The sequence below is a fragment of the Chanodichthys erythropterus genome, chromosome 9 (assembly GCF_024489055.1).
Source record: "Chanodichthys erythropterus isolate Z2021 chromosome 9, ASM2448905v1, whole genome shotgun sequence".
Taxonomy (NCBI): domain Eukaryota; kingdom Metazoa; phylum Chordata; class Actinopteri; order Cypriniformes; family Xenocyprididae; genus Chanodichthys; species Chanodichthys erythropterus.
Window position 1 is genome coordinate 4530135 of NC_090229.1, and position 13189 is coordinate 4543323.

General features: G+C 36.2%; 1 protein-coding gene across 1 annotated transcript in view; it reads left to right on the forward strand.

The window, feature by feature from the left end:
• Positions 1–13189, forward strand: part of crb2b (crumbs cell polarity complex component 2b) — a 38267-nt gene that overhangs the window by 16714 nt on the left and 8364 nt on the right. Inside the window, exons 7-9 of the mRNA XM_067393465.1 lie at positions 6767–7693; positions 9057–9610; positions 11083–11248. Of these exons, the coding sequence (XP_067249566.1) occupies positions 6767–7693; positions 9057–9610; positions 11083–11248 (1647 nt within the window). The remainder of the gene's footprint in view (positions 1–6766; positions 7694–9056; positions 9611–11082; positions 11249–13189) is intronic.

Consider the following 13189-nt stretch of genomic DNA (forward strand, 5'->3'; position numbering starts at 1 on the left):
TCTGTGGCTTTTCTGACGTACTGAACTTGCTCACACAGCTACACTGCAAAAAAATGATTTTTCTCGTTTTCCAGTACAAATATCTAAACATCCTTAAATCAAGATACATTTACTTGAGAAGCAAAATGAAGTAAGGTAACAAGTGTTGTTTTTTTGGAATAGTTAAATGACCAAAATGTAGTAGATAGGTCACCCAAAAATATATTCTGTTCTGATGTTTTGAAGAATGTTGGTAACCAGTTTCTGATCCTCATTGACTTCCATAGTGGTCGATAAGTGGACCAGCAAGTGTGTGGTCATATTTTTTCATTAAACAAGACTTATCTTAAAGGAATAGTTCACCCAAAAATTAAAATGATCCCATGATTTACTCACCCGCAAGCCATCCTAGGTGTATATGACTGTCTTCTTTCAGACGAACACAAGTGAAGTATTCTGGCTCTTCCAAACTTTATAATTGGAGTGAATAGTAACCGAGATTTCGAAGCCCAAAGAAGCACATCCATCCATCCATCCATCATAAAAGTAATCCATGCGACTCCAGGGGGTTTTTGTAAGCAAAATATCCATAATTATAACTTTATAAAGTATATTAAATGGCTTCCGGTAACCGCCTTGGCCTCTGGTAAACAATCCCTTTAAGTAATTTTGCTTCTTAAGTGAATTTATTCTAATTTAAAGGTGCAATATGTAAGAATTTTGCAGTAAAATATCCAAAAACCTCTAGGCTAGTGTTATATATTTTCTTCACTTGAGTACTTACAATATCCCAAATGTTTCCAACTATTTGTAAATCGTGAGAAAATTGCAATTTGTGTGAGGAGTCGCCTGTCAATGGCGTCATACCCGCGTTATCCTCGGTTTCTGGTTTTATTTTGTAGAAACCATGGAAATGCCAAAGACGCTTTAATATTTACATGTTTTAATAGGCAAGAGAACATCTGTTTGGTTACATTTATAGACAGAAAACTAATTATTGTTATATAGCTCAACACGTTTAGTCTTATTGTTTAAATCTAATTTTCTTGATTTTTTTGCGATGCTTTACCATGTCTCAGAGAAAAACACTATTTTGTGAAGTAGCTAACATAGCATAATCCGATGCAGCTTTATTTTTAGTAACAGTAATACAGCATTTTCTTTCTATATCATACAATACGTTTTAAAATTAATTGCATGCCATTTATCAACACAATCATCCAGTATTTAATATGATATTGTAAAATGGATCTATCTTACTGCAGTGTGTAACAGTGTCTCACAGCAGCCGGCGAGTGAACGCACAGAGTAACGTTATAACATCATTTTCAACACTCTCAAATGTATCTAATATGATAAACAGAGCTGCGTTACCTCATACTCATGACCGGAAAAGCAGAAGCGGCGCCGGCGACTGTGTCATAATAAAAGTCCCGCTGCTCGTGAGGCGTGTGTTGATCAATCGCTCCAGCTCCTCGTTCAGCTCCACAACACTCGCTCCTGCTCTGCTTCACACTACAGTAACGTTAATAATCCATGAACATGATTTCATCCCGAGTCATATCCCTATTGTTTCCCCCGGTTGTAAAGTGGAGACCACATGTCCCAAGATTCCGGTCTCAAACTTGGCATCATCAAACTACGCCTTTGTTTTGAACAGGCCTCTAGCGACCTCTAGCGGACAGAAATCTTACATATTGCACCTTTAAGAATGTTTAGATATTTTTACTGGAAAACGAGGGGAAAATACAGAGGAAGAAAATATTTTTTTTGCACTTGCGATGTGGAGCATTTGGATACGAGTCCCGTGAAACATGAGTCACGATAAAAGAGCTCAAAGATTTAAATGTCAACCATGCTTCAGCAAATGTGTTTTTATCTCATGTTTGCTTTTGTTAACACTATCCGTTACATTTGGTGTAGGTGGATTGTTATTTTTAGGGACTTTTTTCCAGTGAGCCTGGGTTGTAAATGCAAAACATAACTATTTTTTGATTGTATTTGTAAGTAAATAAATAAAACGAATGGAAAACAAGCTCAGTCAGTAGAGCATAGTGCTAGAAACACCAAAGGCATTGGCTTGAATCACAAAGAAAACAGAAAAATCTAAGTCTAAGTTTCTAATCTAAGTTTCTAAGTCATGATGTGGAGTTTTAGTTCACAACTTAGTTCACGACCTTGGCTTGCTTAGTTGGGGACACTTGACATTTGATATTCAACAGTGCTTTGAACTGCCTGCATTGACACTATTCTTTAAGAGCTGCTGTGCAGCCAAAATGTATGTACCATCAATGTAAAGCTGCTTTGACACAATGTGCATTGTAAAAAGCGAATAAATAAATAAAGGCGAATTGACTTGACTTGACAACAGATTACATATGCTAAAAAGCAAATCTGTAATTTACATTTAGATATTCAAACAAGATTATTTTACACTAATAAATAAAAAATGTAGGACTCCCAGCTTGGTTTTAATCACAGAGATCTTGTTCGAAATCACACATGATGTAACTCAGAGACTTTAAGAAAACAAATCCTGTTGTAATGGTGTTTCAGCTTCAGTCTGAGTGTCTGCTGATGCTTACAGGAGAGCTGCTTAAGAGAAGAAAAACAAACACCCACAGCTTGACTAATAACTTCAGGATGCCAGATTTCAGTAGTCTAGTTTCGTTTAGTTCATTTCCAGTGATCATTTTCCAGAGTAAATTAAATTCTGATAGCTTGTATTAAATGGGAACCCATTTTTACAAGATGTAATTTAAGTCTCAGGTGTCAAATGTCTCATGGATCGTTTTCTGAGCGCACTTATCTGAAGCACACACACAGACAGCTGGCTGTCAGACGTCTCGTGAGTAACATCTCTTTCACATTTGTTGTGTTTAAACTGTCAAATACACACAAGGTTCTTGTTCACCGTTGTTGTTTGCGAAAACAAAATGGCGGCACCGTGGGTGGAAACGTGCAGATTAAGGGGCGGTAATATTATAACAAGATCACTAGAGGAGCGAAATCTGAGCAACTCGTTTGTTTTCACATGCTTGCAGAGAAAAGCTTGCCAAAACAAAGTTACTGGGTTGACCTTTTTCATGCTTTCTGGATTAGTAGATATACCGATTATAGCACTTAAACATGGAAAAAGTCAGATTTTCATAATATAAAATAATTCAGTGAGAACAGTTTAGCAGACTACTAATATAAAATGCATATGCAAATATCAGCGGTCACTCTTTCTCCCAATAATATATCTTGTTAAGATGATATTAAATGCTTAGTTTTATGATCAAAGCTCAAAAATCAAACATTGACTACTTCTTAATCATTATTATTGATTAATAATTATTAATATTTGGTTGGTCCTCTCTTGTTTTTGCATGTGTTCATAATTTCTGGCCAAAAATGACGTCCCGCAGTTTATCAAGTTTCATTGTGTTATTATCACAAATGAATCAATCGACTCCAAGCACAACTATGCAAAATGCTTACACGATATTTGAATAAAGGAGGTTTTCCTAGGCTGGTCATCACTGCTGTACTAGTGTTTACAAATCTGTGGAGACCTGAAAAGTCGTGTAGTGCGTTCCAGGCTTTCCAGGCCTGAAATCATCCCACACGGACACGGACTCACATCACATCTCCAGTAATGAGTTGGCATGGAAAGTGATCGCTCACGCCGGCCGGGCAGACAGACATTCCTGATGTCAGCACTGACAGGAGCCAGCTGGGAAGGGAGGGGAAGCTCTGTAGATTATTATCCCGGCAGGGCAGCTCATCCTTCGCAATCAATCCTGGACGCTTGGTACCGAGAGGTCGGTCGGCTGTGGGTGTGCGCTTATGAAGCTAGAAATAAAGGAGCACTGGGAGAAGTAGGAAAAAACTGTAGGACGTCTGCATTGGAAACTGTCACTTCTGTGTCAGTGTCTGCTGCGGCTCGTCTTGTTGAGGAGAGAGACTCCGGCCCGGACGTTTGGCAGGATGAGAGGACTAATAGTGAAAGTCATTTGCAGTGGGCTGCTTCTCCTGACAGGTAAAGTGTCGGAGCTTTCTGAAAGTCTGCAGGATCTCTGCATTAATGTCGAATTAACCTGAGGAGGGCTCATAATTCTCCTGGCCATGAAGATCGACTGCTTCCTTCCTTTGAAATAAAGTGTGCGGTTCTTCTGTAATTTATGATGAATATCAGATATAAACTGTAGAGCGTGTTCTAAGTGAAAACCACAAATAAAGACGCTTCCTGTTCACTGCAACAAGTGATTTTCTCACTCAGTATTTTGGTTTTGTATTCCAGTACACATATGTACAATGACATATGAGAAGAAATCGTGTTTTTGTGGGGGGAAAAGCATCAAAATATAGTGATTTTATGCTTTAAAAAAGAAAAAAATAATCTTGTCATGACGTCATTTCCCCCCCTTTGAATTAAGTGCATTTTTCTTGTTAAATTTTATTTTTGATGAATTTCTACAGAAAACAAGACTCTTATTTTGTGTCATTTTGCATATCTTTATTTAAGAATTTTGATATTTATGCATCTGGGGTCAGAAAAATAAACTTGTTTTCCCTTTGCATTACAATTTTTGAGAAAACAAGACTCTTATTTTATTGTATTGCATGTTAAGTAAATGTATCTTGATTTAAGAATTTAGATATTTGTACTGAAATCTACTATAAAAAAAAAGCTCTCCATGTCTGCTCTAGGTTTGTATTGTTCTAGTTTACTCTTAAAATTCAGTATTGTGGTATTGCTAACATTGTTGGTTGTTTTTTTTTCCTCATATGCATGATAACATCATCATATGCATGATAAATTTAACAGTAGTGCAACTTTTTGCATTCTGCATAACATGCTTAAATCAAGTCTGTATCATTAGTATATAGTGCTTTTCACAATACACATTGTTTCCAAGCAGCTTCTCAGTTATCTTAGTTTCATGTTTAATATTTCCAGGAAATGCAAAATATATAACAAGCAACTACTAGAACCCTTTAACAGTTTGCACTGGCAGACATTGATTACGATAACTCGCAGGAGTGATTGCATAATAGCAGACTTCTTCAGTTGTGTGCTGGTGAACTTTCAGTGCATACATGTTTTGTATAGTTTGGTCGAATTTGCTGGTGCAATATTATTATTCACAGCAGTATTTAACAGTACGCTAAACAGACTAAATAAACTTCAGTTAAGTTGAAGTAACTGTTCTAAACATATGCCGGCATGCCAATCCCTTTACCAGGATTACATTACTAAAAGGCTTAAAGTAAATGCAATTAAAAGTCAATTTATTTGCTTTTATCTGATTTTATTCTGTAAGTAATTGATTAAGGTTTCTGCTTAAAGTCAGGAAGTCTTAAGTTTTCTTAATTTGTTTAATATAATTAGTTTTAGTATAACTCTTAAACACAGGATCTCTAAAATCATCACATAAATAAGTTGCATAGGGCTGCATAATTCATCCAAATAAAACTGGAATCATGATATGGCTTGTTGTGAATATCAGTTTAATTAAATAAATATATGCATTGCATGTTTCAAAATGAAGCGTGGCACTGTGTTCTTACATGCTAGCAGCTCATGATCCACGGTCCATGGTTTAAATTCTAAAAATGAAGAAATTAATACAGTAAATTACTAATGTTAATATTGTAATTGTACAGTTGAAGTGTAAGATAAAAATGATATTTTTATATTTAAATATTATATTAAGTTTACTTAAAATATTTTTTATTGTAGTGAAATATTGCAATAGTAATATTTCTTATTTTTATTTAGTATTGTATATTTGTTATGTATTATTATTATTATTATTATTATTATCACTAACAACAACAATAATTATTACATTTTTTTATGTTATATTTTAATATTATATTACTTAAATACTCATTTTTAATTTTACAGTGAATTACTACAATAGTATTATTTCTTATTTTTATTTAGTATTATTGTGTATTTTTTGTAATGCTCTTATTGACAACAACAAGAACAACAATACTAAAACGTATTATTAATGATTTATATTATAATTATATTTTTATATTACTTAAATACTAATTTTTTATTTTACAGTGAAATATTACAATAGTGATATTTCTTTTTTTGTATTATTGTATATTTTATGGATAGACAATAAAGCTTTTTGAATTTAATTGAATGTATTATTATTATATAAACAAGATTAATAATAATAAAATGTATTATTATTATTGTATAATTTTGTTATATTTATATTATTATATAATATTATGTAAATACTCATTTTTTATTTTACAGTGAAATCTTACAATAGGAATAGTACTTATAGTATTATCTTTATTATATTATCATCAACAACAATAAAAAAGATAATAATACAAATTATTATTATATTTTTGTATTTATATTTGTATTTGTATATTACTTAAATACTTAATTTTTATTTTACAGTGAAATATTACAATAGTAATATTTCTTATTTTTATTATTATTTTTTATTTAGTATTATTGTATATTTTTTGTATTATTATTAGCAATAGTAATTCTTATTATTATTATTTTATAGACATACTGATATATATTCATAAATTTTTTGCTAAACTGTGCAGCACTACAAACAAGCAGAGCAAACCATGATGTAAAATTTTAAATCACAATTTTGATCAAAAAAATTTTCATTAGATTTTTAGATTTTCCCCGAATCGTGCAACCCTAGTGTTGCACATAAAAAGCTTTTGAATAAGACTAAAGTTTATTCAGCTTGAATGTCTGTGCCTAAAGCATCACATAACCTCTGACTCTGTAATCCCCCTGCAGGTGTTGTGTGTGAGATTAACGTGGACGAGTGTGAGAGCGACCCGTGTCAGAACGGAGCCATGTGTAAGGATGCCATTAATGACTACATATGTTCCTGTCCACCTCCTGCGCCGGACCAGCTGCCCTGGGGCGGCCGTGACTGTGACGTCGCATTGACCGGCTGTGTGGATGACCCCTGCCAGAACGGCGCCACCTGTGTGCCATCACTGCATGAAGATGAGCATCGACACACCTGCAGATGCCCTTCTGGTTTCCATGGTGACACATGCGAAACCTCCACCACCTTCTCCATCACAGCGAGAGGATATCTGGTCGTGGAGGTTCCGCACCGCAACAGGACCCGCAGGCAGGCGGGATCGCAAGGGCCGAGCGTCCAGCTGAGGTTCAGGACGACCTTGCCGGATGCAATTCTCTTCTACCGGGGAAGCCAAGAGCACTTTTTCATACTGGAGCTAATTGGTGGAAATCTTCTCTCCAGAGCCGAATCGGGAGATTTGAAGCTCGCTGTGCAGTTAAGCGGGGATTTCAGTGACGGACTCTGGCGTGAAGTCTCTGTTAGTGTGGATGAGAGACTGACTCTGACCCTGCTGTCAGAGAACAGGACAGCTGAGGATGGAGGTCACAACCAGCTTCTGTCCTTCCAGCCGCACGGTTTGGAGAAAGCGTACATCGGCGGGGTTCCACCGGAATACTTGAACAACACTGAGAACAGGATGGGATTCGTCGGCTGTTTTGAGGATCTGCTCGTGGATTCTCAGCTGGTTCTTCCTCAGAACTTCAGCTCAGAGCCGGATGTGCAGATGGGCTGTGAGAGGAGGGAACGGTGCCGTCCGGACCCCTGCTCTGAGCGTGGTCACTGCGTGGATCTGTGGAGCGACTACATGTGCCACTGCCGCAGGCCATTTTATGGACACAACTGTTCAGAAGGTGAGCTTTCTTTTTGAATGATTAAATTATGTGCCAATGATTATATCAGGCATAACATTATGACACTGACAGGTGAAGTGAATAATTCTCTCTTCATCACGGCACCTGATATATTAGGCAGCAAGTGAACATTTTGTCCTCAAAGTTGATGTGTTAGAAGCAGGAAAAATGGGCAAGCATAAGGATTTGAGAGAGTTTGACAAGGACCAGATTGTGATGGATAGACGACTGGATCAGAGCATCCCCAAAACTGCAGCTCTTGTGGGGTGTTCCCGGTCTGCAGTGGTCAGTATCTATCAAAAGTGCTCCAACAGTGGTGAACTGGCAACAGGGTCATGGGTGAAGGCTGACCCGTGTGGTCCGATCCAACAGACGAGCTCCTGTAGTTCAGATTGCTCAAGAAGTTAATGCTGGTTCTGATTGAAAGGTGTCAGAATACACAGAGCATCAGTTTGTTGTGTATGGAGCTGCATAGCTGCAGACCAGTCAGGGTGCCCATGCTGACCCCTGTCCACCGCCGAAAGAGCCAACAGTGAGCATCAGAACTGGACCACGGAGCAATGGAAGAAGTTGACCTGGTCTGATGAATCAGGTTTTCTTTTACATCACGTGGATGGCTGGGTGCATCGCTAACCTGGGGAACACATGGCACCAGGATGCACTATGGGAAGAAGGCAAGCCGGCGGAGGCAGTGTGATGCTTTGAGAATCCTTGGGTCCTGCCATCCATGTGGATGTTACCTTGACACGTACCACCTACCTAAGCATTGTTGCAGACCATGTACACCCTTTCATGGAAACTGTTTTCCCTGGTGTCTGTGGCCTCTTTCAGCAGGATAATGCTCCTGACACAAAGCACAAATGGTTCAGGAATGGTTAGAGGAGCACAACAGCGAGTTTGAGGTGTTGACTTGGCCTCCAAATTCCCCCGATCTCAATCCAATCGAGCACCTGTGGGATGTGCTGAACAAACAAGTCCGATCCATGGAGACTCCACCTCGCATCTTACAGGACTTACAGGATCTGCTGCTAACATCTTGGTGCAGATACCACAGCACACCTTCAGGGGTCTAGAGGAGTCCATGCCTCGACGGGTCAGGACTGTTTTGGCAGCAAAAGGGGGACCAACACAATATTAGGAAGGTGGTCATAATGTTATGCCTGTTATATATTTTGGTGGAACTGTCTTTCTTGTGTCATGAAATTATTGTTAGTTATATCTTAGTTGTCCTAAAGTAGGCTTTATCAACTATAACTTCTTATTTTTGAGGTGTACATGTTTTCTTGAGATTGGCCTGTATGTTCTGGATGCTTTCATAATCACAGTGGTGTTTACTAAAAACTTTGCCCGTCTCTCCCAACAGAGCACTCTTCATGGACGTTCAGTCATGAGCGCAACAGAAGCTTCGCTGCGTTTCCCATCACCCAGAAGCACGGCGCTAACCTGACTGTGTCCTTGTGGCTGAAAACACGTCAGATAAATGGCCTGGTCTTTCAGCTCCAGCATGAGAATCAAGCATACTTTACTCTTTTTCTTAAAAATGGCTCAATGTATGTTGCGATATACAACTCCGTCAGAAGGGCCTCCAACTTCCTAACCGATGGGGAGAAGGTTTTTGTGGCTATTAAAAAAGAACAAGGCGTTATAGTATTTAATCAAACGCAGCAGATTTCTGTCAGTCACAGTGATTTCGAGGTAGAAGCAGGAGATGTGGCATATCTTGGTGGACTTCCTGAAGGTGAGACCAATGTACCGTGGGGCGGATATTTCAAGGGCTGTATGCAGGACGTCCGCATAGACGACACACAGCTGTACATGTACACGGGGAGCATCAGCCAGAAACCACAACATCCAAGCTACTTACCAAGAAACTCGTCTAATGTGCTGGAGGGTTGTGTGGGCGACCAGACGTGTAAGGTAAGATAAGATATGTACTACTGTTTGGGGTCAGTTTTAAGAAATTAATATTTTTATTCAGCAGCGATGCATTCAGTTGATCAAAAGTGACAGAAAAGACATTAATAATGTTACGAAGGATTCTATTTTAAAATAGATGAGTAAAGTTCGTTGGGAAAAACTTTTATGTTGGCTTGACAAAGCCGTATAAAAGTTTGAAAGTTTTATAAGCTTTAAATTTAGTGAAGTGGAAAGAGAAAGACAGACATTGCATTAGCATTAACATGTTTTATCGTGTTGCTAGCAATTAGCATGTCGTTTGCATGTTTTAATATGTTGGTAGCATATTTTAGCATGTTGCTAGCAAGAATTAGCATGCCGTTTGCATGTTTTAATATGTTGGTAGCATATTTTATCATTTGTTAGCAAGAATTAGCATGTTGCTAGCATGTTTTATGACATTGCTAACATGATTTAGCACATTGCTAGCATAAATTAGCATGTTTTAACACATTGCTAACATGAATTAACATGTTAATAGAGTAAAATAGTATTGTTTACTATTGTTAACATGAATTAGCATGTTGTTAGCATGCATTAATACATTATTAGCATTAGTTACCAAAATGTTAGCTGGTTTTACCACATTGCTAGCATGATTTAACATGTTAGTATCGTAAATTTGCATTGTTTACCATTGTTAACATGAATTAGCATGTTGTTAGCATGCGTTAATACATTACTAGCATGAGTTACCAAAATGTTAGCAGGTTTTACCACATTGCTAGCATGATTTAACATGTTAGTATCGTAAATTTGCATTGTTTACCATTGTTATCATGGATTAGCATGTTGTTAGCATTCGTTAATATATTACTAGCACGAGTCACCAAAATGTTAGCAGGTTTTACCACATTGCTAGCATGATTTAACATGTTAGTATCGTAAATTAGCATTGTTTACCATTGTTAACATGAATTAGCATGTTGTTAGCATGTTTGCTAGAATGTTTTATCACGTTGCTAACATTAATTTCGAGCCAATAATAATGCTGTTCTTTTAAACTTTCTATTCATCAAAGAATCCAGGAAAACACAATGTATCATGGTATCAACGCTGTTAATATTCAGAAATGTTTCTTGAGCAGCAGATCAGCATATTAGAATGATTTCTGAGGGATCATGTGACACTGAAGACTGGAGTAATGATGCTGAAAATTCAGCTTTGATCACTGGATATAAATTACATTTTAAAATATATTAAAATAGAAAGCAGTTATTTTCAATTAAAAAATATTTCACTATTTTTACTGTATTTTTGGTCACATAAATGCAGCCTTGGTGAACAGAAGATATTCTTTCAAAAACAAATCTTTCCAATGGTAGTGTTGCTGAAAGTATCACATCTTTACATTCTTGAACTTAACATTATTCACTTTTCTGGTGCTTGTCTGGACTTCTCAGACTTTGTTAAATTACAAATGGTCTTTTCAGATGAAGCCCTGTCAGAATGGAGGGAAATGTCGGGTCATCTGGAATGACTTTGTGTGCTCATGTCCGCTGAACTACTCCGGGAAGACGTGTGACACATGCGTGTGGTGTGTTAGTGACCCGTGTGACTCTGGGACTCGATGTGTGGACTTGCCTGATGGTTATGAGTGTGAGTATCTGACTTGTTGAGGGTTCAGTGTCAGCTGTTTTGTTTTGACTTTTACATGTTTCTCAGTATTTAAGAAAACAGATAATAAAACTCGCAGACGAAACCCAAGAGTCACTTAGAAAAAAGAAACATTTAAAACTGAAATTATATTTCAGGTCACTTTGACCCGCAATGCATTTTTTTGAAAGATCTTGTTAACCTACGATGTTTTCCTTGAAATTTCATTGAATTTGACTCATAAAAAGGCATAAAAATTATGTATTTTGTTGTGTCAGTTTCTCATCTCCCCTATGAAGAGATGTACCCTTTATGCATTTTGCAGACACTTATATTTCAAGAAATGTATGTGCATTGAAGGTGTACATTTTCTTCAGTTCATGCATGCAAATTTTGCCTGAAATTTAACCTGTTATCTTGGCGTTTTTAGTGCCATGCTCTAATGTTTGAACTTCAGGAAAGCACCTAAAAAATAAAAATAAAATAAAAAATAATCTATAAAATAAAAAAGAAGGTAAATAAATACAGTTTTGTTGTGTAATTTTTGATGCATTGATTTAAATCCAATTAGATTCAATTTGACACTGGAACCAGGGTCATCATACTTTATTTTTGTTATTTGAAATAAAATAAAATATTACATAATTTCTCCAGTATTCTGTCAAAATAAAAGCTTTTTGATTTGAAATGTTAAACTTAGGGTTTGAACATTCCAAAGTGTCTGGTCAAAAAAAAAAAAAAATATTGAAAGAATTTAAGACATAAATATTAGTATTTAAACGTGTAGCCTAAAATAAAAATGTTAATATTATCACATTAATTTTTTTTTATTGAATATTCTTTTTTCTTTTTTGTAATTACAACAGTAATATATTTCTGTCATTTTTATAAGTAGAGTTAAAACTAATAAAAATAGTAACTGTTCAAATTGCAAAATATGACAAAATAATCACAATTAAATTTTTTGGCAATCATGTAATATTTTAACTTGTAATGTAAAATACAAATTTTAATATTACCACGTACATATTTTTAGTGAATAGTCATAGTTTATTGTAATTTACAACAGTGATATTTCTGTCACTTTTTATAATTAGAGGTAAAACTAATAATAATAACAACAGTAACAGTTTAAATTGCAATATACGACAAAATAATCACAGTTTAATTTTTTTGCAGTCATATAGCCCTATATAAAAAATTATTTTTAACTTGTATTGTAAAATACAAATTTTTAATATCACATATTTTTTTTATTGAATATTCATACTTTAAAGTCAAAGTCAAATTTATTTATATAGCGCTTTTACAATTGGTAATTGTTTCAAAGCAGCTTTACATATTAGAAGCACAGAAAAAAAGGGAAGTGGTTAAAACTGTACAAACAAGCGTGGTAATATGTAACATATACAAGATGGTGCTACATTAAGCCAATGTCGGCTGACTTCCAGGGGTGGAAAAAACCCCCTAGGAGAAAAACCCAGCGTGCTAGCACTGGGAAAAAAGTCCTAGGAGGGAAAAAACCCCTTGGAAGATATATATATGTAAATGTATATGGAGATCAAAATCTGAATTGTACATTTTTATTATAGAGATTAAAAATCGATTATATATAAATATATGCAAGCGGATACGGGGATCCTGGGCTACGTTGTAGTCAGGTCCAGACGCAGGTTCTCCATCTGACCTGGATACGGCCTGGATCCAGCACCCGGCAAACCTCAGGATAAGCAGAGAGACAGATATTAGCGTAGATGCCATTCTTGTTCTGATGTACAGGTATATCTAGTGTTATAGGAAATGTTCTCGGTTCCGGCCGACCTAATTATTGCAGCGTAACAATCCTTTAACGGATTTGAAAAATGTTAATGTATTGATGATGTGTTATGTGTATGCAAGAGCAAAGAGATGTGTTTTTAGTCTAGATTTAAACTGACAGAGTGT